The 25,265-nt window shown below is 29.0% G+C and overlaps 2 protein-coding genes and 1 long non-coding RNA gene across 3 annotated transcripts; 1 reads left to right on the top strand and 2 right to left on the bottom strand.

The window, feature by feature from the left end:
* Window positions 1-6,120: 6,120 nt before the first annotated feature.
* LOC114179735 (gibberellin-regulated protein 3-like) lies at window positions 6,121-7,011 on the bottom strand. Its single transcript, XM_028066159.2, has 4 exons — window positions 6,853-7,011; window positions 6,714-6,767; window positions 6,586-6,625; window positions 6,121-6,485 (listed from the first exon to the last, which is right to left on the bottom strand). The coding sequence occupies exons 1-4, from the start codon at window positions 6,943-6,945 to the stop codon at window positions 6,301-6,303; spliced, it is 372 nt and encodes a 123-aa protein (XP_027921960.2). The 5' UTR covers window positions 6,946-7,011; the 3' UTR covers window positions 6,121-6,300.
* A 4,957-nt stretch (window positions 7,012-11,968) lies between these two features.
* LOC146887851 (uncharacterized) lies at window positions 11,969-14,700 on the top strand. Its single transcript, XR_014993317.1, has 5 exons — window positions 11,969-12,489; window positions 12,600-12,667; window positions 12,917-13,002; window positions 13,218-14,312; window positions 14,480-14,700. It is a non-coding gene; the product is annotated as an uncharacterized LOC146887851 (long non-coding RNA).
* Window positions 14,701-20,514: 5,814 nt separating this feature from the next.
* Window positions 20,515-23,309, bottom strand: LOC114179288 (IAA-amino acid hydrolase ILR1-like 4). The gene is made up of 5 exons (XM_028065565.2): window positions 22,812-23,309; window positions 21,815-21,940; window positions 21,416-21,730; window positions 21,160-21,288; window positions 20,515-20,971 (listed from the first exon to the last, which is right to left on the bottom strand). Exons 1-5 carry the CDS (start codon window positions 23,175-23,177, stop codon window positions 20,615-20,617), a joined length of 1,293 nt encoding a protein of 430 aa, XP_027921366.1. The 5' UTR covers window positions 23,178-23,309; the 3' UTR covers window positions 20,515-20,614.
* Window positions 23,310-25,265: the final 1,956 nt, after the last annotated feature.

Here is a 25,265-nt window from a genome sequence, read left to right as displayed (position 1 = left end):
CTTCTAATAAATGTAAATTTGAATTATTTTTTATTTAATAGCATATGTTCTAATTATTAGTAATAATAATGCTTACTTATCGCAACTAATTCCAATAATAACCGTGAACTACTAAACTTAAGAGTATTTGTCATCAACTTATTATCTGCATTTATTTTTATACTTTTGATGTAATCAATTTGGGTCCAATAATCGACCTTATTTAAAATGTAACTAATTATTTGTACTCTTTGTATTTTATATTTTCATAAATAAAAAAGCAGTCGTTACTCTAAGTTAAATTAATAAATAAAATAAATTAAGAGATATTTTGAATAAAGATATAATTGAGAAAAAATAAATTTTAAAAATCTTCAATTCTAACATATTTTGAATTCCTGATTACACAGCTATATAATAAAAATAAGATCACATTTTTTAAGAAAGAAATTATTACTCATGCATGTCCTGGGAAATAGGATTTCTGATGCTGAATAGGGTTCATTAAATCAATAGCATTAAATGCTATTTTCAGACTCAAATATAGTCAATGATGAATAAATTCTTCACCCGCTCACTTTTTTAATGACTTTTAAATTTTTGTACCTAAAACCTAAAAAATACTATATTTTCTAAAATTGTGGCATCAGGGTATGATCAAACAAAATAATAAAAACATTGATTTTTATAACTTTTAATAATATTTTTATTATTTAATATGATTTTTAGATAAAAAATCACTCAAAATTAATGTGTCAAATATGATAATGAATCTTTTCTTCAACTCTTGAAAATTTTCTTTACACTTTTGTATTTACATAAAAGTTGGTTGTTACGTGTCAGTTGTGTCGAAGGAGTCATTAACCTCGAAAACCATTTGATAAACCTTTTATAATAACTATTTTTTCTTGAAGTTTCTTACCTTAGTGACAATTTTAGGACGTTTCCTCTCAACGGTGTCTCCACCCTCAAAAGGTCTACAATTATACCATAAGCAACACAACATGTTCTCAAACTGCATCTCTTTGCCAAAACTCACACATAGACCACTTGGCATACCATGATTTCTCCCTAAGGATCCCTGACATTATCCTTAAGTGTCCTTAACTCAAACTTCAATTTTTGCTTAGCATCTGACAATTATGAGATACTTCCTAACGCCATGTCAATGCTTAAACACTAACTAACTATAACATGTTATCCAATTTGCTTATTAGGCAACTATCTCTTCCTCAGTTTAAAATACCATAATTTAGTTTAGAATAAACCTCAAATAGAGCAAATTGAACAATCCTGTTATGCTAATCACACATAGAGCAAATTGGTCTCTAAACATATTTTTGGTCACTAAAGTTTGTCATTATCTAGGAATTTTCTCGTAGTGCCTCATACAAAACTCACACTCAGACTACTTGGCATACCATGACTTAAGTGTCATGAACTTGGAATTTTTTGCTTAGCATTTGACAATTATGTGGTATTGCCTAACACCATATCATTTTAAAGAACCTAACTACCTATACCAGGTTACCCAATTTGCTTATCTGGGCTAGTATCTCTTTCTTGTAAGTTAAATACCATAGTTTAGTTCAGAATAAACCTTAGATAGATCAACTTGAACAATCCTCATATGCTAATCAGTTCCACTCCACATATAGCCAAATTTTAATTTAATTAGAACAAACAAAAAATCAATTCTATTAAACATACTAACAATATCACTTTCTCACCACAATTCACTCACCAAACATAATTCAATTTACATAATTAAACTAGTTTCCCTTTACTTGGTATAGAAAAACCCTTGATTGAAGGCTGCTCCTAGACTCGAGTTTTCACAAGATGCTCTAACTACATACTTAGACATAAAATTACATATATAAGCATACCATAACAATCACGACAAAACAAAGATTCACTTTGAATTATTTTGAGTGACATGCATGGATCCTAGTACCAGTGTGTATTAAAATGCTAAACTAACAAAAAAGTAGATCAAAAAGTGAACTTACTTTGTTTAAGATTATGATAGTTTAGAAGTGTAGATATCTCCATTGTGAATCTATTGATGGTCTTTGATCGTTAAACAAATGAGAGATAAACTCATAAAGTTAAAGAAAAAGTAGAAGAAACTTTAGAAAAATGTTTTTAGAATATTTTTAGAGAAATGATGATTTTTTTGAAATAAAACTAAATTAACTTAAAATCTATTTATTGTTGAAATTTTTATGAATAAAATCTTAAAGTCATTACTAGTCTTAGACTATTTTCTGGATTTTAATACACTACTCCATATATCACATTTTGTAACATTAAAAAAATGTTACTAAAACATGAAAAATGTTACTAGAAGGAATTAGTAACATTTTATCACATGTTACCTATACCCCATGCTACTAATAATATTTAGCAACATTTTTACATGTTAACAGTAACATTTGCAAGAATGTTACCAAAAGCTTTTAGTGATATTTCTTTAATTGAAAGGCAACATTTTAAAAGTGTTAGTAAACATTTTTTATAACGTTTTTTTAGTAAAGAACCAGTGTTATTGAAGAGCTTTTGTAACGTTTTTTCTAATAGTTGGTAACGTTTTAAAAATGTTACTAAACATTTGTGGTAACATTTTAAATAAATACAACATATTACTAATCTAAATACCTTATAACATTGAACAAATGTTATTATTTCTTTTATTTTAAAACAAAATGATATGACTTTTTTTAATAAATTGCACAAATAATTTTTTTTAATAGACTGAAATTGTGTCGATATTAATCTATATCATTATCTAAACTAAAAACATAAGAAAAAAAGTGCATTCTTATTTATTTTTTACAAGGATAATATTATAAAAGCAACAATTTAATTGTGAATTAAAATTGAAAACTGTTTAAAAAGTGCATATAAGTATTTTTTTATGTAACAATATTAGCAATGTGACCGATATGAAATTTATGATCAAGTCCCATATGAAAATAATAACAAACCGTTAATCATTCAAACATCATAATACGATACAACAATACTTAAACATATGTATACACTTTTTTTGTAAGCATTATGGGAGAAAGCTTTTGCAACTACTTGATCCAATATTAAAGAATCAACCACGTCTTCTTTATCTTTCAACTTCACTGGTTGCAACAATAATCCTATTGGGCAAAACAACAATAAACGATTAATTATCCACTCAGGCATAAACTCCAATGAACAAACAATTGTTGAACATTCTAGGAGGGATAACCTGCACAAAGTTTCAACCATTGATAAATAACAAACAATTCACCAAGTTATTAGAAAGAATAGTCTACTTAAGTAAATAACCCAAAAGTGAAGAATTTGGAGAATGTGCTTCTTTAATACTAAGCAAAACTTGAAAATTCAATTTGGAGCACATACCTTGAATATGACTAGTCTGTGAAGTATTAAGAAAAACTGAGTTGGTTCTTTACACTCATGGATTTGAGCCTGAACATACAAGTGATGTAAATTGAATATATTAGGCAGAGTAATATGCAGGAAAGTTATGTCTTTTACACGAATGTGCTAAATATGCAGAATGTAGAAATAACCTACCATCTATTATGAAGATAAAAATTGTACACGTAATTTCATTATTGCACATATTCAACCAATCCATTATATGAGTTGGCAGAGGAAGAACAACACTAGCCATAGTACTCATGTGGGAAATGAGAGTTGTTTTATCCTCCTGTCGAAAAATCATAGAACAAAAGGTCAGTTTGGGTTAGGATTATTGACAGCAACCAAGCCTATTTCAAAAGATGAGATTAAAAGTTTACCATTATTACAGAGGTTGAAGAACTGAGTACTACATGAAAGACATATTGAGTATTATAGGGCCTGCCATTACCTTATCAGAAAATCTTGACTAGGGCCTGCCATTACCTAATCAAAAAATCTATAAATGGTTTGTTGTCTTCTTCAGGAAATTCTTCTTCTCCTTATAAACCTAGTGCTTGAATATGACTGAGGCAGAAAAAACAAATGTAAAGAGAAGAACAGTAGAGTACACACTAATAGTAAACTTCTTAAACAAGAGGATACAAGGGAATTATCATCTAAAAAGCAATATTCAAGGGTAATCATTGAGTAAAAAAGTATCTTGAATAATAATAGTGGGAAAGAATATTAACAATGGGAAAGAGTGAAAGAAACTAGCAAAGAAGAAACAAAAAAATAAAAAACAAATAAGGGAAAATCTTGAAACCTGTGAGATTTGCTGAATAAATTGGATTTTGTACGTAGGCACACAAAATTTGAATAATTCTCCAGAATTCGTGCGTGTTGTGTTTAATATAATTAGTGCGACACTAGTGTTGTGTGAGAACACATGGCTTGCAACAATATATTGAAAGTACCTCAATTCTCTCAATTCTGAAATAGAGAGGTTATTTTTAGGTGTAAATAATATGATAATTTTCAACCAAAAGGAAACATCATCACAAACAAACAACTCTACAATAGAAACAGAAAGAAGGTCGCACTTTACACCGCTCTGTTTATCTTCAGGAAAACAGAGAATTAATAACTCACCTTCACACTATCTCCACGAACGCAGAGAACGCCCTCCTAGTTTGCGATGCCTTCACTAACAATGCAAATTTAGAGAAAATCCAAAGGCGAATCTTCAATGCTCAGCAACAATGCTTTGATTCGATGATTTTTATTTTGCAAAACAGATCTACAAAGTCAAAGATTGAAACAATTAGGGTTTTGCAGTTCCTGCGTGTTATGTTCAGTCCTCGAAATCGATAGCGAAGATGCAAGGCATATTGTATTTGGTTGCAGGTTTTTTTAAGGACAGTGAAGTTACGCGACAATGGTAACAATGGTTTTGTGTTTAGCATTGGGAGGGTTGAGTGTGATACTTTTAAGGAAAGTGAAGAGGGATGGATTATTCGGAGACGTCTTAATGGACATAGAGGTGATTTCGAATGGAGGCTTGAGGGTTGGAATGCTTGTGTAATGCACCATGGTTCAAATGGGGTTGGAAGGGGAATGGGATGATAGACTTAGAAAATTAGGTTAGGTTTACGCCGAGAGTAAAGTAAAAAGGAGAAATTAAAAATTTTATTTTATTTTTATTAAAATCATTGTTTTGTGGTTACGCTTTTAATAATTATAATAAAAAAATGTTATTGAAATTAATAATTATAATAAAAAAATGTTATTGAAAGTAAAAAATATATATATAATGACATACGGTAACATTTTTAAAAATGTTACAATATTACTTTAATATTATTTGCAGTAACATTTTTAAGAAAATGTTACCATAGTATATATACAGTAACACTTTTAGTAAATGTAACAAGCCCATGTTACCATAGCTAGTAAATGCAGTAGTGATACTTCATAATTTTCATTCTTTTTTATTTAAATTTGACTTTATTACTCATTTTTTTTAGTATCAAACCGTGTTCCGTGGATGATATTGAGAACGTGGATACATTTTTTTCAGTTAAATTTTTAAAGAAAATAAATTTATTTTATTTTGAATTTCTTTTTGATTTCATTTTATTTCTTAGTTGTGTTGAGAACTTTGATTCTTCTCAGTTAACCTTTAGAATATTTGCAATTTGTGTTTTGATTATTCTGGAGTTAATACGTTGAAAAACAACGTTGGTATAGTAAAATGCTTTTGGTTTTAATTTGTTCCTAAAGTAGCATGTAGAGTTAGAAATATCATTTAAATGCTATGAGTTGAAAATATGTAAAGTAAGTCTTTAGGTTGTTATGCTTAATTTGAACAATAATATTTATCGTGTTAATTGGGGTATGAAATCTATGTCAATATTAATAATTAAATTCATTAAGAAGTTAGTTTCATTACAATTTGAAAAAAAGTATGAATTTAATATTTTTAATATCCACTTCTACCAAATATTTACACACACTTTACCACCACTACTACCCTTCAATAATTTTGATTTTTTTATAAATACAAAAATTAATCTTTTCAATAACAAAAGCACTCCTAAAAGTTGTTAAAAATTCGTTTTCCTTCTAAATACTTGCTCTTTTTTTTATTTAAAAAAAGTACTTTATTACCTGAGTTAAAATATCAAAAAACATTGTTTCGTTTGATCCATAAACACAGGAGGAAGATGTATATAGTTACAAATCTACTCCACAACTTATACATTCATTGAGATAATTAAGGCACAGCAGAGGGATACAAAAAGTGATGATTAAATAAACGAAATACATAAGGCATTATGCAGTGAAAAGTAGAGAGAGAAAATGAAATTGGATGGATCCAAGTGTGTGGAGAGAGATGAAGAAGAGTGTGTTCTAGGGACACTTAGGTTTGTTTCCATGAGTGATCATGTCTGTGTAACACTTTCCACACACCTCTCTGTTCCCATAAGTGCCCGGAGGAACACAGTTGCACCTTGAACAGCATGTCCCGCAAGCTCTTGCACAGATCTTTGGCCTTGACTGCAAACTGCATCTCACTCTGCACCTCTCTCCACAATCTTCCAAACACACAACAACAACAACGACAAAATCTTCAATCTTTTTCGAGTTTTATCTTCTAAAAAGATAAAAAGAAGTGAGAAAAGTAATTATACATACCCACAAATGACAAAAACTTTCTGGTGGGTCGTTTCACCAGCTGCAGAAAAGAAGGCCAAGGCAGTGAAAACAGTGATAATTAAGAGGCAAAGAACAAAGTTCAAAAAGGTGGCTAAACGACATGCAACCTCAGAATGGGTGAGATGGCCTTCAAAGTTCACATCAGAAGCAGCATCAGTCACCTGCAAAGTTTTCTTTCTTGTGATGGAAAAAAATTGTGATGTAAGAGTAAGCATATATGTTTTAGGAGTGTATCTTGAATCTTACATTTGGCATGCAGAAGAATGATTCAGCCACGAGCAGCAGCAGCAACAGCAAAGTCTTCCTTTTGTTCTCCATTTTTGAAGCAGAATCTTGCATTTGAAGTGTTGTGAATTTGGTATGAGGAGGAGCTTCAAATGTTGAGTGAGATATATCTGAAGGCAGAGGCATGTTTTATAGTAGTGTTCATGATGATGCAATTACACTGACACCCTTTCTTTTGTTATTAATGTCAATTACTTTTGGCAGTGTGCATATCGAAAATCAAAGTTGGTGGAATTTAATTCATCCACATATTCAACTCTCTCTAATATTTTAGAGTTGCTTATATATTAATTATTTAAAAAATGAAATGAAAAATATATTCGGGAGAATGATATTTTGACTATTAAATTTTAATTTTTTCTTATAATTTTATGTGTATATTTTGAATGATTTTCTATTTTTTTATTTAATATTTCAAAATCACTAAAAAATACCATATTATATTATAAAAAAATAATTAAAATTTAGCAGTAAAAAAATATATTATAAGAATATGATAAAGCAATGACAGATGGCCTTTAAAAAGGAAGGAGCATGCATGCATGAGAAGGAGAGAAAGACAAATGTAGAAAACTTGAAATGAATGCCTACCCTTGGCTGCATACATATCATACAAAATGTCCAAAAATCTATTTTAGTGTCAGCAACTGCCCCTTTTACTCATTCACTGTCCTTGCGGTCCATTTACAAATTGCTACCTGGCTAACTATGCCCTCAATTTGAGGACATTAAACCTTTTCAAACTTTAAGAAATGGGTCAGCTCAATTTATTCTTTTAAGAGATAAAATTGCTATTTTCTAAGAACACCTTTACTACTTATTCAGGTAAATGTTTTATGAATTTATCAGGTTTGTTAATATAAGGAAACCAAGGGGAAAAATTCCTTTGAAAATCTTGTGCAAGCATTTCAGTATAAAAAAGTTATTTTTAAAACTTTTAAGAGATGAAGTATAAATGGTAAAAAAAGACCAGGTTGAACATCATTTTGGGATATCCAACCGATCTTAAGACCATATTTTAGCTGTAAACATATACATTAGTTTATTTATTAGGAGTAGTGACTGAAACTGAAAAAGCTTTTAAAAGGGCTCGGTTATTATGATGAAGTTCACTAGGTGCTACCTTCATTGCTATCAACATTCTACCTTTGAAGGGTAACTTGCATACAAAAATAAAATATTCACCATTTCGTAACAATTTCATGAAGGCCCTATTAAAACTATTACAAGCTTTGGCCATAATTGACTCAAGATGTTGTTCGAGCACACAATAAATGAAGACATAAAACAATTAACGATCTCCTTCAAAATGACCTCAAAGGGATAGGTTGTGACATCAAAGTATCCAAAAAATATATCAAATATAAAGAAGAATATTTATATTAGTTCACTCCTGACTTTAGGGCTACATCTATTTATCAAATAACCTTTTCATGTATCCTTCTTAATCTCCTCTTGAGATAAAGAACTTTTAAATAAAATGAGAAAATACTCTCAAAGAAAAAGAGAAAAATTTAAGCTCTCAAAGTAAATATTTTCACACAAGACTTTATATTTGACTATATATGCTCAAGGCTTTAATTTTGAATTTTTCTCGATAACTCTATTTCACTTGAATGTATATTGCAGTTCTGTATTTTCTTTTATCAGCTTGACATCCACTTTATAGTCGTTTTGAGATGATAACCATTGAAGAATTTGAATATGATTGATTAACATTTCCATCATCTTCTTGTCTATGAATGACTTGATAATTTTTTCAATATGATCTTCAAGTCCTCGAAATGCTTTTGTAGGAGTTTTAATCCTTTCTTTCTTAAAGAAAACTTGATTTGGAATCTTCTTTCTCTCCAATGTTTAGAAATTTCCACTAAAAGAAACTTATGCAACATATTTTGTAATATCTCATTAACAACATAAACAATCTCATTTTCAATCAAGATCAAATTAGTTTCAAGTCTCGTATCCAAATAAGTAAAACGTTATATATATATATATATATATATATATATATATATATATATATATATATATATATATATATATATATATATATGAATGATAAAATGACCATTTATATAATTTAAGAGTAAGTTGATTTTGAAAGATAGTTAATTTTTCATTTCTCTACTACAAAAACTAATGTTAAAGTTTGTAATTTTAACATGACAGTTTTAAAAAATTTCCATAATTTGTCTTATAATCACAAGTGCATGAAAGGATTTCGACCGCAATTATTTTGATCATTTGACTTTGATTTAACACACGAGGCATATCCAACCAAGGTAAAAAAGGGTGACCTTTCTTCCTCGGATCATAACCAAGGCATATTCAACCCTTACTACCTCGGGTTTAAAGGCAACCGAGACAAAAAAATTGAGACTTACTACCTCAGTTATAGAATAATAGAGGCCTAATAGGCATTAAAAATTAAAAAAGAAATCGCAAGCTTCAATAATTTTATAGTTTTGTTGCACCTCCTGTTTCAAGAAATTGCAGCACCCAATGAAGGAAATTTCATCGACAAAGAAATTGAATCAACCTATAAATGAATTACGCCTAAACAAAAACACACCAAAACTCACTCATCTTAGCCATCCAACCAAATGAAGAAATTCCATACTTACTTCAACTAACACTAATGAATCTTGCTTCTCCTATTATGTTCCAAATGAATCATCTATGCAACTTCACGCTATGAAAGACCAAGCAGCTTGAATCATCACTTCAACTATCTTCACCACTTCCACAATTGTTCATGCAGAACCCTCCGAAATCAAACGAAAAGCACTTCTGGTAATCAAATGGACAAAAACACCCAAAAAAAGGTACTTAAATTGCAAAACAAAAATGCAAAAAATACCAAGCAATGCACGAACGAACATGGTAGCCCAACAATTGTTCTCGTCGTTGCAAAATGATGGTCGAAGGGGCAACAACGGTAGGAGACGCAACTGTTAGACACGACGGCAAAACAATAGAGAAAATGGGTGGTGCGGTGGTCACGTGTAGAGAAATGGAGAATGCACCTTGCGCGTAACAGAGAAAATGAGAAGACAAAGTGCAATTTGTTCTGATTTGAATCTTTTTTAACCTAACTCTTTTGCCTCGGTTGAATTAAAAATTCAGACATAAAACCCCTTTCTACCTCGGTTCAAAGACAAACGGGGCATAAAACAAAGCAAAAAAAATTAAAAAATTTTATCATTAAACCAACTTACCTCCCTCAGGTTCAACTAAAATCGAAGTAAAAAACAAGTTTATGCCTCGGGTCTTGGACAACCGAGACAAAAGCCTTTTCATTCAAATTGAAAAATTCAATATAGCGGGAAAGTTGAAAATTTTGGCAAGCATTAGGCCTCAGGTTTGTGTGGACAGAGGCAAAATGAGGGATTCTACCTCCGATATTATGATAATTAAGGCATAAAAGGTTGCAAAAATTTAAAAATCGCCACTGCGTGTTTATATGTTTCGTTTGCTTTGCAACCGAAACATAAAGGTCGAGTTATCAAGTCAAAAAAGTAGTAGTGAATATGACAGTTCTATAACTATCACACTTTTGTATGCAAAAATATGACATTTTCAAAATGTCATTATACTATTTTCTTTTATCATGTGCTCATTTCCATCTCAATACTTTTTTTTTTCTTACTAAAACAAAACTCCCTCTCATTAAATTCTTTTTTCGCAAAAAAAAAGGAAAACACCATATCCCAAAAATAAATCACCATTCTTGTTACTAAGACTTTTCTTATTTATGAAAGTTTTCCCTCTCGTTTTCAAAACTCTCATTTCAATAACCATTATTGTTTCTAAACATTTCAAACAGTCAAGCAAATGAACCTCATCAAGCCTTCCACACCAACTTTGGTGGAGCCTTCCATCCAAATTGATCAAACCTTTGACCATTTCAGACTTGAACCTCGTCAGGCCTTTCAAGTGAACACTAGTCGAGACTTGCTGGAAATCCAAATCCAACCTCACCAAAAATCCTCATAATAAATCTTCACCATTATCCCTCATCTTGAAGCCTCACCGAAAACCCAAACGGTCCACTGTGAAGGATATGAAGTTCTCTTATCAAGAGAAAGAAGAAAAATGTAATATCATGACAAACATATTATATTGGCAATGGTACAATATCATCATCGTCAAAGAAACCGCTCATTGCACTCTCAACAACCAAAGTGGAATACATTATAGCAACTAGTTATGCAACCTAAACATTTTGATCAAGAAGAGTTTTGCAAATAATACATCATAAGAAAAATACTCCCATAGATATAATGTGACAACAATTTTTTGATTACATTATGCAAAAATATAATGTTTCAAAGATATAATAAAAAAAACAAGTTTCCAATATTTTTTCACTATGTTATTAGAAGTTAAGTTATTTTACAAATTAAAGGAAATATTTAGTATGATAAAAATTTAAGTTTAATTAAAGGAGACAGTACTAAAAATTAATCAAGTTTCACTTAGTTTTGCATATATCAAATCGCATTTTTGTTCTTTTTCATTTGTAGATTTTATCTTCATTTAGGTTGTGATCATCTTCTTCCTTATTTATTATTGTTAATGTAATTTCTATGAAAATTATCATAGATTAGTAATAATAGAAAGAAAATATAAGTTATTGAATTTTTTTTTAAAAATTCTCAAATGTCACTTATATGTTGGTGTGGCAAAACGGACCAGCCTGACCCGTTTTGGTCCAATCTGTCCTTGATCCACTAAAAATGGGTCGGGTCAGACTGATATGCCACTGAATTTTTTTTTTTTTGTTAAATTTTTATTTATATATATATATATACTTATAAATAAATATCTATATCTATATACAAATGTGAACTAACAAATGGCAAAGTTTTCAATATTTTAATATTTCTGAAACAGTTGAATTCAGATTTTTCTTTCTACAACAGGAAAATATGGAAAATATGTTTACGTGTCATCTTCTCAGAATTTTGAAGATTAAAAAATAAATCAAAAACAAACATTTTCATCTCTCCGTATGCCACACATTATCATCTCTTTCAAACTTCTCTCTCTTTCTCAAACCCCTTCATCTTCTTCTCTCTCTTCCTCAAACCTTTTCATCGTCTTCTCTCCCTTTCTCAAACCTCTTCAAAGCTTCTTCTCTCTCTTTCTCAAACCTCTCAGCTTGCTCATCTGTCTCTGGATCACCCACACACCACACCATGGCGAACACCAAATCTTCAGCTTCATCTCTCTCTTTCTCACTCACACAGAACACCACACCATGGCGAGACTTCATCTCTGTCTTTTTAGACTCAAACATTCAGATCTACTCAAAAAATAATCTTTTTGGTTCTTTTATGTTGGATATCGAGTTTTGATCTCTATTTTGCTCTTAGATCTACTTTGTATTTGTTTTACGAGACTTCATATTTGTCTTTCTGACTCAAACATTCAGATCTACTCTCAAAAAATAATCTTTTTGGTTCTTTTCTGCTGGGTCTCGAGTTTTGATCTCGATTTTGCTCTTAGATATACTTTGTATTTGTTTTATTTTTGTGTTACATCGATGTTTTTGCTCTCAGAATTATGAGCAACGTGAAGAACACAAAAAAGGTAACAACTTTTCTGCGATTTTTCATTCTTCTATCATATTTAACTAATCTTCTTTGTTGTATCGAGGTTTTTGTCTCAGATTTACTGTTGGATGAATTTGTTCTTCTCAGATCTACTTTCCTTTTGGTTCATTTTTTCCTCTTATATTCTTGAGCACCTTTACGAGACTTAAAAAAAGGTAACCACTTCTCATTTTTGTTGTTCTTTTACCTTCTTGTGTTTCTTTCTATTCTTTTTTTGTTTAATGCATATTTTTCTCTGATATCTACTTATTTTTGTTTTATTTTTTTGGTGGATCAATGTTTTTCTTTCAGATCTACTTTTCTTTTGTTACGAGATTTGTTGGATTTAGTTTTTTCTTTCAGATCTATTTCTCTTTTGAATGGTTTATTTGCTCTCAGATTTCTTTTTCCATGTATATTGTTAGATGGATTTTCTTCTTCTCAGATCTACCTTTCTTTTGGTTGATGTTTTGCTCTGAGAGCCTTGAGCAACTTGACGAATACAAAAAAGGTAACAAGAATTTTATTTTTATTTTTTCGTTCTTCTACCATCTTCTCAGATCTACTTTGTTTTCTATTATTTTTGTTTTTCGGGGATATTTTTCTGTAAGATCTACTTATTTTTGTTCGGTGAATTTTTTCAGATTTTCTTTTCTTTGTTGACAAAATGTGTTGGGTCGAGGTTTTTTTCTCATATCTACTGTTTGATGGATTTTTTCTTCTCAGATATTTTTTGTTGATGTTTTCCTCTGAGATTTTTGAGGACCTTCACTGTACTAAAAATAAGGTAACAACTTCTAATTTTTGTTTTCTTAGATCTACTACCATCTTCTCCGATCTACTTTGTTTTCTATTATTTGTGTTTTTCATGGATATTTTTCGGTAAGATCTACTTATTTTTGTTCGGTGGATTTTTTCAAATTTACTTTTCTTTGTTGACAAAATGTGTTGGGTCGAGGTTTTTTTCTCAGATCTATTGTTGGATGGATTTGTTCTTCTCAGATATACTTTTTTTGTTGTTGATGTTTTCCTCTGAGATTTTTTAGGACCTTCACCGTACTAAAAACAAGGTAACAACTTCTAATTTTTGTTGTTCTTCTACCATCTTCTTAGATCTTATTTTTTTCTATTATTTTTCTTTTTTATGGGTATTTTTGTCTGAGATCTACTTATTTTTGTTCTATTTTTTTGTTAGATAAATGTTTTGTTTTCAAATCTACTTTACTTTGTTGCATTTATCTGTTTGATTGGTATTTTTTTCTCAGATTTACTTTTTGTTCGTATTTTCGTTCTTCTACATATTAAAGGTTGAATCTTTTAACCTTTCACTCTTTGACGACGATAATAAAGGTACACAAGTTTCATACTTTGGTTGATATTCTCTTCTTCTCTAAGATTTGGTTGTTTGTTTTTTCTACGTTTTTATTCTGATATTCTCTTCTTCTCTAAGATTTGGTTGTTTGTTTTTCTACGTTTTTATTCTTCAATTTTGATTTAAATTTTCAATTCCTCGACATATGTTTAGATCTAGTGGATCGTTCATCTGTTTAAGACTACTTATTATCATTGAAGGTAATTAATTATAACTAAGTGTACCTTTTGTATATTTACTAAGTTTAAATGTAATTATTTAATTCTTCATTTTTCATTTCTTTAATAATATTGGATTTATTTTACATTTATAATTATATATTTGTTACATTGTCTTCTTTACCAAATCTCTTGCAGACATATAGATATATCAATGGACACTCAGTACACTAAGTTTACCAGCTGCAAAGTTTAAAGATGGTTTCATTACAGTTCATTTACAAGAAAAAGGTATGTATTTAACTATAATAATCTTTTTTGGTCAAATAAGTACTTTGATATTTTTTCCTTATGCATTACCGAAGATACTTTAAAATTGAAATTAAAGTATAAAGTAATTTTTTATGACTGATTCAAATACGTGGATTGTTGAAAAACTTTTTTTTTTTATGTTTTAGGTAACTTTTTGCATCTTCCAAAGCATACTTTAGTGTGAAAAGATAACAAAAGATTTCTTGTCGCACATCTTTTGGTTGCAGCATGCAACAGTTAATCATTTCCAAAACATTCAATGCTCTCTCATGATGTCTTCTCACACCAATTTTTTATTATTTAGGATTATTATTTTATGAGTTGTATTTTGCTATTTTAATTTTAATATAAGAAATATAATTATTAATATTTGACCATTTGTTATTTACTATTTAATAATAATGTATAATAATATATTATATTATTCAATTTAACTTAATTTAATTCAATTATATGTAAACACTTTTTTTTTATGCAATAATGATATATGCAAAGTAATAATGTATGCAATAGAGATGTATACCCGAAATAATGTTCAATCTTTTAGAATCCTACAAAATATTTGAGATTAGAAATTATCACTATAAATAGCGTAAAGTAAATATTTTTTTCGATACCAAAAAGACATACTTATTTTTTTCAATAATATTTTTTGTATACTAATAATCATAATAATAATAGTAACGATTAAAAACAATAACCAATAGTACTGATAGCAAACATTTTAAGATTAACAAATAAACATATATTTATACTTATCAATGTCATCGATGATTGAAGATTTATTTATATTATATAATCAGTTAATCTTTATTATATAATTATTGAGCATCAAATTTGTTTGACTTATATAATGATATTTATTTCTTTAATTGATTTTGGCAAAATTCAAAACTCAGTTTTTGATAGTTTAATAAACTAAAAAGTTTGTTTTTAGGATTTGAAATTAGCATTTTGTATTATTTGGTGACATTTTAATCTTTTATTTATTTTTATTTAGGCATTTTTATTTTATTTTATTTATTAAAATTATTAATTGAATTTGTATTTCAATAATTCAAAAGTCCAATTTCAATTTATATTGGTAACTGAAAAGTCCAACTACATGTCAAACCCTCACATCTTAGTAAGTGTAGTCCGCATTTAATTGTTATGTTAACTCATTCCTTCTTCATGCTTTGGAGGAAGGCATAGATTTTCTCTTTTTCAAAGTTGAGTGTAACGAAATTAGCATCCACATCAAAGTTCTTTACAATAAGTTGTAATTGAAAAATGTGATTTTTTTTTAAATTTTCCAGATTATGAAAATATATGTTTGAAATACTTTGCTTAATGATTAATGCTCAAACATTGTTAATGAAACTAATATAATGAAAATTAATTAATAATTGAGACTTTAATTTTATTCTCACCAAGCATTAATTCACACAACATTAATTGCCACTAGAAGCAATTCATTTTTTATGGTCTTAATGCATTAAAGCATATCAACGAACATATCCACAATAAACAAGAAAATTTTGCGTATTTATAATGCATTATTATTATTAATATTATTATTTATTATGAAGACCAACAGTTGTATGAGACCAAATGTCGATTTTGAAATTCTCAAATCATAAAGTTTGTTGTGAAAGTGCTAATGAAAAAGTTTTCACATTATAAAACTTATTTGTCTTAGCACTAGAATGCAATGAACAATAAAAATTTTCTTTCTACAAAATATTTGTATTGGATGGACATCCCTAAAATTTATTATTTTTGGTAAATCTATCATCTTAGCATTTGATTTTTTATCTTTCACAAATCCACAAATACATAATGTGCCATTTTTGTTGTATTGTTGTCTTTCAACATTTCTTCTTCCTCATTTTGTGTAAGATCCAAAATACTATATGCAACAATGATGTTAGTAAAAGTTTAGTTGATGTTGCCAACTTTCAAAATAAAAAATCAAGTTTCAATGATGTTATCCAATTTTCCTTCTAGCCAAGTAATAGAAATCTATTTTGCATCTTCAAAAAAGCCATAAAAATAATTCTTGCATAATTTCAACTATCTTCTTCAATAGTAAAGATCTACTTTCCATCTTCCCAAAAAAATTAATTCAGCGTGCCAACGCCACTACTACAAAGTTTTTCGTTTTCTAAGACTACTTTCACCAACTTTTCACCTTCTTTTTCCAACACTTATCTTCTCACTTATCAAAGTCAATTTTTTTTCTTCTAACAATTAACTTTTCATCTTCTTCTTTGAACAAAGCAATTAATATTTTGGGTTTTGGTGTGATAATGCATTGCAAACACACATCTTCCAATTATGTGAGCATCAATTATCAATGTGAGCAATTATAATTTGTGGGACTCAATGCACTGTCAAATACTGATATATCGCCAAGTTTGAAGTTTTAATTGAATTTGTCTTATATTTAATAAAAGTTTTGGAAACTGAGACGATAGCATTGTTTAATTAATTTCACTTCAAAAAAATTTCTTTTTTGATGGTTAACAATGAGGTATCCTTAATGGTATGTGGAAGAAATTCTAGAGGAGAATTTACAATCATTTTTTGTTCCTATTTTTGTTATAATTTTGTTTCATTTCATTATTTATTATAAAAAAATAACTTTTCTCTACAATTTTTTGTTATATATTCAAAAATGTGGACTTCAAAATTAAAGCATAAAGAAATTGACAAAAAAAAAATGAATAATTATGATTTTAAGCCAACAAATATTTTGTGGCGAGATTTTGGGAGAAATTTTATCTTTGGGTGAAATGTAGCTACATTCAAGCAACACTTAAGATAGTTCTCTAAAATTTTGAACAAAAAATTAAAGTTATATTAAATTAGGATTTAAAAAATACATTAATAGTTATTTTTTTATGACTTCAAGTATATATTTTTTTGACATAAAATAAATTTTTAGAAAATTTAGAATTTCTATTTGTTTCTTTCCTTAATTTTTATTATATTAGGTTCCTAAAAAAAATATTCAAATATGTTTTTTACGTAAAGAAATCTTTAAGTTAATTATTATATTAAAAATCTTATTATTTATGATATTCTTTTAGGAAATCAATTTCTACATTAATTTATAATTTTGTTAATATTTTATCATATATATATATTATTTGTATTCATGTTTTATTTTTTTTATATTCAAATTTATTGTTACATTACTATGAGTTTGCAATTTTTATATTATTTTTTTAAAACAAAAGATATTATAAATATTTTTTTTCTATATAAGATTATTCAATTGCATATTTTAAATATATTGTATTTACATATATTGTATAAATATAAGTTTCCCTCATTTTATATACTTTAAAAAATACATCAAATTAAATCTAGGTAATTTTTTTTATTACAACTTATTGTATAGCTAAAATTAAGGAGGTCGAATTTATTGTTCCATTCGACGTACCTTATGTAAACTAACTTTTTAATACTCAAATCAAACACATACTTAAACATGTAAAATAATTCATCTAAACATTATTAAATTCAAAAAGATCAGGTTGTCGACAGTCATTATATTTATAATAAGACCAATCCTTCTACCACTACTAACATTCATGAAACAAATCAAGAGATCCAAAATCGATTCAAAAAAAATTATAAAATAAAATAAAAATATTATAAAAGGGTTACTGGAAACTCAACTGATCAAATCATGGAACCTAGCTAAAAATCTACTTATTTTATACGTATTAGTAAGGAGACACAATTTTAATTTTTTTTTTAAACTATAACAACTGAATGAACACTTCTTCCTCGAAAACATCAAAACACCGTACTGATGAATTCTATATATATAAACAAAAAAATCTGGAAGAAAAAAAAAGATAGGAAATAAATGTTTTTCCAGATATAATAATAATTATACTAAACGTAACTTTAATTTATGTTTATAAATTCAGTTCAGTATTAATTGATATATTATATTATTAATAATATAATTCATTATTATATTTAATATTACTATAAAATAATATTATCTATTTTTAATTAATTTGTTATAAAAAATAACTGCAATTAATTATTTAATTTTTTCATATTATTAAACTTTTTATTAAATATTCTATTTATAAGTATACATGATTATATATTTAAAGAAAATTATATAAAGAAATTAATTATATTGAAATAATAATAATTATTTGTATTATTATTAGTATTTTATTAAAATTAGTAGTTATTAATTAACTTACATATATTTTACAGTATTTTTTTAAACGGATAAATGAATTTGTGTAAGTAAAAAGTAAATTTTAGATTTAGTTTAACAAACAAAGTTCATCACTAAAGCACAAATATCATAATTATTTTCATAAGAACATTTAATTGTTAAATATTTTTGTGAGTAAAAGTTTAAACGAATATTTATGCAATTAATATATAATACTACATGTTCTATTGTCTATTGGAGGAAAATAATTGTTTTTTAAAGAAATCATATTTTCAGCATAGCTTAACATTTTTATCAGTGATCTTTTTTGTGTTTGTTATTGCAGATAAAAAAATAGACAACCAAAGACAAAATGAAATACAACAATAATATTGTTTTTTATTATTTGTTTAATTCATTTCTACACTTCACAATTTTTTAAAGACATTATATTTTCATATATAGGTTATTGCATAGCACTCATTGTTCATTGCCATTTAAAAAAAATAAGATCTAAAAAATCCATCGTGCAACACGGGTACAAAAACTAGTTTAGAACATATTTGATCATATAAATATTGTTAAGCTTTTAATTGACCGATTAATATATTTAATTGGATAAATTAAAATAATTATTATATTTACATGTTAAATTACTTTATTATAACTAATAGTTGGAACTTAATATGTAATGTTAATTATTTAAATTATAATAGTATTACACATTTACATTTATACAAAAATATAATATATAACATTTATTTTTTATAATTTTTATAATTTTTTAAAATAAAAATATTAAAAAATAAATAAAAATGAACCAGCTAATCAAGGACGGACTAATCTGTCCTTGACCCACCAACTTGACGGACTAAACAAACTGAGTAAAAAATGATTGACGAATTGAAAATTTCAACCAAACCCATCATTTTTTTGGCGGGCTAGCAAACCAGATTTGCTTTGACACCTGACTTATATCAAATATTAAATATAACAAATATTTATTGTTTTTTTAAGGTTCATTAAATTTTAAAGACTAAAAAATCTTAACGTTAAAAAAAATGAAAAATGATTTTTCACCACTAAATTTTGACAACTTCCTCTTACAACTTTAGGTGTCATCTTCTAATTGATTTTTCATTTTTCATTTTTCTAACAATCTTCCAAAACCACTTAAAAATAACACATCATATTATAAAAGAAAGTTGTCAAAATTTAGTAGTGAAAATATAAGAAAAAAAAAATAGAAGCAGCAAAACATAACTTCATGTTCTATTGACAAGGATACATCAGTTAGCAGCATAGGGTGGCTATGACTCGAAATTCAAATTCACCATGTTACTAGGTTGATTTTGTTGTTTGGACTGTGGTTCTTCTGCTTCATTACGACTGAAAGTGATGAGTGAAGCATCGCTGGCATGATGTCAGACCCGTAAACGGGACCAACAAAACCACTTGCACCGTGCAATTTTCTCTGCACCCCTTTTGTTGTTTCGCCTGCTTCTTACCTAAAGGACATTAATTAGCTACAATGTCCTACGTTGGTCGGGTGAATTTGAACAAAATTGTGTGCACTCCCATTTCTCGTACCATACTAAACTTTATCCAATACCTATTATTGCACTATTTAAAGTCTGAGGAATCTGCTTCTTTGTGACGTAATTGATGGCTTTCCTCCAAAGTTGATAATGAATAAATGATGCAAAGAAGGGTCACTGTTCGCATGTTTCAAACCACATGTTCAGACCACTTCTGACTCCCAAAACCATTTCAAACCACTCAAACGTTGCACAAACTTTCCACAATCATAAGAGTTTACTTTTTATGTACAAAATATCTTGATTCATGTTACTTTCAAAAGAGTAGAAGTAAAAAACTAATTATACATGATAAAGTTGTACTCAAATGATAGTGAAATTACAGTGTATGAAAACTTTAGTGGTCAAGGAGTGTAAAACACTGAAAATCTTAGCCTTTTAGGTTTGGTTATTTGTGATAGCAGCCAGGTAAAGCAAATTCAATATGCATTAAGCAGATAAAAAAATGTTCCCTGACAGCTACTTATGACAAAGAATGTGTTGAATTACAAGGGGTATGAGTTTGTTGACTAAGAATGGTATGAAAGAGCAAAAGCTGCATGTATTGCAGCCCCAATGGGAAGCACATCTTCATCAATGAAAAAGTAAGGACTATGAGCAGTATATGTGGATCCCCTCTTGTCATTTCGTGTGCCCAGAAGAAGGAATGTGCCTGGTACTTTTTCCAAGTAAAATGCAAAATCTTCACTTCCAGTGAAGAGAGGAGCAAATTCTATATTATCTTCTCCAACAATCTTACTAGAGACTTGGTGTGCTAGTTCGTATATTCTTACATCATTTGTGGTTGGAGGGATTGTGGGATGTTCATTACCTAAGAACTCAACCTCAGCATAGCACCTATGTACTTCTGCTTGCCCTTTGATAACCTGCTCAAAACAGGTTACATGCATTGAAAATCCTCTTAGACAAATCTTTTTCTATCCTTAGTTTTTGCTTCATAGTATCTAGAGTAAGGAACATTTCGAATGCAAGTTATTGGGAAAACCAAGTGTAACTTTCTTCATCCTACATAATATCAAGTGAAAGTTGTTTCATCTCAAAATCAGACATTTACCTCTTCTATCCTTTTCCTCAGTCCATAGAAACTCTTTTTGCTGAATGCTCTAAAAGTACCTCCAAATGTAGCTGAATCAGGGATTATGTCGTGAGCATACCCTGCATTGATCATGGCCACAGAAAGCACCTGCCAAACTAAAATCTCTGTGTAAACTTTTGTAGAACTAATAAACCATGAAGAGAATCAGTCATACATACTAATTAATGCACCTGCCAAATGTTTTTTACTACTCAATTTGAGAATTTCACTCCACCTGAGAATCCAAAGGATCAACCTCCCTCGAAACAATGGTTTGCAAGCTAATAACTGATGTTGAAGCTGCCAAAACTGGATCATAACAATCCTGAGAAACTCCTGATAAGCCTCGTTTTCCACTGATCTTTGCTTTGAAGCCTCCACATCCAGCTAAAAACTCCCCTGGCCGAGATGCAACAACACCTGTTTCATACTCTGCCACCAAGTGCAACCCAAGAATAGCCCCAACATCTTCAAGCACCTTTTCTCGGATCATTTCTCTTGCTCCTGTGCCTTTTTCCTCTGCTGGTTGGAATATTAGAACAACAGTAGTCTGCATGTGAAGTTAAAAGTTTTCAAAGGAAGAAAGACATAATACGATACATCCTAAAATGTTCATCTTCCGATTACACTTCACCTGTAACATGTCCTTCATTTCTTGCAGTATCTTTGCTGCCCCAAGTAGCATGGCAACATGTGCATCGTGTGCACAAGCATGCATTTTTCCATCTACTTTGCTCTTATGCTCCCAATCAACCCTTTCCTGTTCCCAGTCACATATGTCAAACGCATCAATTACTTGCCAAATTTGTCCTAGAAGATAGCATTGGTAAAGAATGTTACGTCCCCATTCTCAGCCTAGTACAAATGTATAAAGTATTGCAACGATATATACTGATATCAAATCATCAAATTCATTATCTTATTTAGTCACAAATGGGTGGTTTGCAGTATAAATAATCAAGAGATCAGAAATCTGAATAAAAGAAGGTTGTGTGGGAGGAATTCTGTAGAAGTTGTGAAAGGAAAAAATTAACTGATTTAACCCATTAGAGCGTTAATGGTGGAATAAGGTGTGAATTTCAGTACAGAGCCCATTAAAATTATGGTCAGAACTTTCCCATATAGTAACAGTACTCCAGGTTGTACTTTTGTGGAATTCAATAATAATTATCTTGCCACTGTTTCCTTTTTCCACTTCTGAAAACTATTCCCAGTTACATGATCAACATCTTTTTTCAAAACTAATACTCGCTTTCCGATTCCTCTTGTAATTTGGATCAGTAAAATCAACAAGCAGCACGTAATCCTCGGATTCAAACAAACACCAATTCCCAACTCAAGAAGACTACAAACACAATTGAACTTGTTCATTTCTCTTACAGTTTTTGTCCACCCAGGAAACACAACTATTTGCTAGGATCCTTTTTCTGATTTGTTTTTCACTAAAAGAAACAACAAAATCAATAGCCAAAACTAGCCACAAACATGAACATGCATACATGTCCATCACTTGTGTTGTGTCCATGTGGCATCAAAGAAGAAAAGCTTGGAAGAACAAAGTGAGAAACAGAACAAAGACCTTAAGAAAGAACACAAGACTGTGTGTGGTCTGAAAAAATAGTAACACTAACCTGAATTGGCAAAGCATCCATGTCTGCTCTAAGAGCAACAAAAGGAGGAGACCCAGAACCAAGTTTGGCAACGACACCAGTCCCAGCCACAGGCCAGTGGTAAGCAACACCCAACTGGTCCAGCTCGCGCCTGATGAGAGCACTTGTCCTGAACTCCTCATTTGCAAGCTCTGGGTGTTCATGGATTTCCCTCCTTATTCTCTTGATCCATTTCACCGTGCTAGGACTGTTAGCTAGCTCCAGAATCTGCTGCCTCAGAGAAGAACTTTGATTGGTAAACTCATTGATTGAAGGAGTTTGAAACGTGAAAGAGAAGCAGGTGGGTAGGAACAGGAAGAGTAGGAGAATAAGTCTAAGATGGTCCATGTGGCCAAGTGGTAGATATCAAGAAGGTGAAAAATGAAAAATGCTTGGTGCATATATATATATATATATATGAAAAGCCTTGACTAGACTGGATTTTATTATGTCCACGTTAGAGAAAATCCGACCATGCTTCTAAGTATTGGTTGGCACATCAAAAACAATTGCTTTATTCTGGTAAAAGGTTATCTGATTGTGTTTGTGATTTCGTGCCCTTACCGAACTCTATGTCCATTTTTTTATGCCAAACTTTTTCTTTTCTTTGTTCTGCATTCAGAGAGAACAATTTTTTTTTTTATTAACTCATTTAGTGAATTCATTCATAATTCAAGATAATAATAAAAAAGGTTGAGTTGGTTGGAATTCACATGTGTCATTTGTTTGGCTCTAAATTTTCACGGCCAAACCATGATCAGAAGAAGAAACAGTGGAATTTGAAATGTGAGGATTGTTGGTATTCGGTGTTTGAATGATGAAACTTTTGAAGAGGGAAGTGTTTGCTTTTTAAGGATGTATCCTTCCCAACAACTTTGGCTTCTTGTGGAAAATGTTGTGACCACATAAACTTTTAATCTTTGTCTGGTTTACAAATTCATTGTTTGAATCCCAAAGAAGGACAATCCAACCACCTTGAAAGAATTGAATCCCATGAATTTGTGCAATGTCCTCTTAAAGATCGTATCCAAGGTAAAGTTGGTCCTCTCCATAGCAGCCTCACACCAGGCAAAAAGGTAAGGGAATAATCTTATTATCATAACATAAGAATATTCAAAGTTCCAAGTTTGGAAGAGTAACAAACTAACTTGTGGATTTGGAAGAACTAATTTGGTACACTCACATTGTCCTCATTATTCAATGGGTAATTTGTAGTTTACAATATGTAAAGAGATTGACAAATTTCCTAGAAGCTTCTTTTCAGTGTTTATTATACTCATTCAATAAATTGGCAGATTGTACAGTGTTATAAAGTGTTGATTCAAGGTATCTTTTTACATCAATTACATGGAAATATTGTAGAAAGAAAAGTAAGGTAAACTTATATTAATTCATGTAAAAATTTACATTCATATTGGTTTGGTGAAAAGTGAAAATCCTTTTGTAAAGTAGGTTAGAAGATATATTAATATTAAATATGTTTTCTTTAACAGTAAATGAAAAGAAAAAATAGGAACAAATTAAAAATAAAAAATATATGAATGGGACTGTGAAATATGATTGATCTATTTTACATAAACGTGATATCTCTCTCTTTTTTTTTTGTATATTTCATTTTATTTTTCATTTTCTACTCTCATAAATACAATTAATTTCATTAGTTTTTATAATAAAAAATTATTAATGTTATAAAAAAATAATAATATATATTATTCATTAGCTATAATAGATTTTTTATTATAATAAAAAACAATCACACACCTACATTTTTCAACCATTATTGATGTAACGAAGATAGATCTTCTTTTCACAATTTTAATATTATTGTGCAAAATATTTATATCTATGCTTAAATATCTTTTTGTCTTTATTGTCGCCGTTGTTCAATTTTGTCATATTTTCTATTCGGTGTTCAATTAGATCATGATTTTTATTAATTTGATAAATTTTGTCTTTTTTTTTTTTTGCTAATAATGCTTAAATAGTTAACAGATGCAAATATTGTATGACATGTGTTAATTCTTGATTTGTTTTATTTATTTATTTATTTATTTTTAATTGTTCATGTGTCAAGTCATGTCGTGTCAAGTGTCAATGTATGTGTCACATGTCAGTTCATGATTGTGTCATTTTTTTTGTTTAATTTAGTCTCTATATTTATTATTTTTGTTCAATTCAATACTATTTTTTTTAAAATGGAACAATATTGTCCCTTCTAAATTAAAACCAAATTTAATTTTTATATAAAAAGTATACTAATATTTTTATTAAAATTAAAATTTTAATTAATTGTTTTTAAAATTATATTTTATAAATTATTATATTTAAATATAAATTAAATATAATTCTTAAATTCAATTATTAAATAAAATATAATTATTAAATTTTTTAGAAAAATATACTGATATTTCTACAATTGACATTTAAATCTAAACA

This window comes from Vigna unguiculata, chromosome 3 (assembly GCF_037176805.1).
Source record: "Vigna unguiculata cultivar grain cowpea cultivar isolate G323 ecotype 2 chromosome 3, ASM3717680v1, whole genome shotgun sequence".
Lineage (NCBI taxonomy): Eukaryota > Viridiplantae > Streptophyta > Magnoliopsida > Fabales > Fabaceae > Vigna > Vigna unguiculata.
The sequence above is the reverse complement of the archived record's forward strand: the minus strand, read 5'-3'. Positions and strand labels throughout refer to the sequence as shown.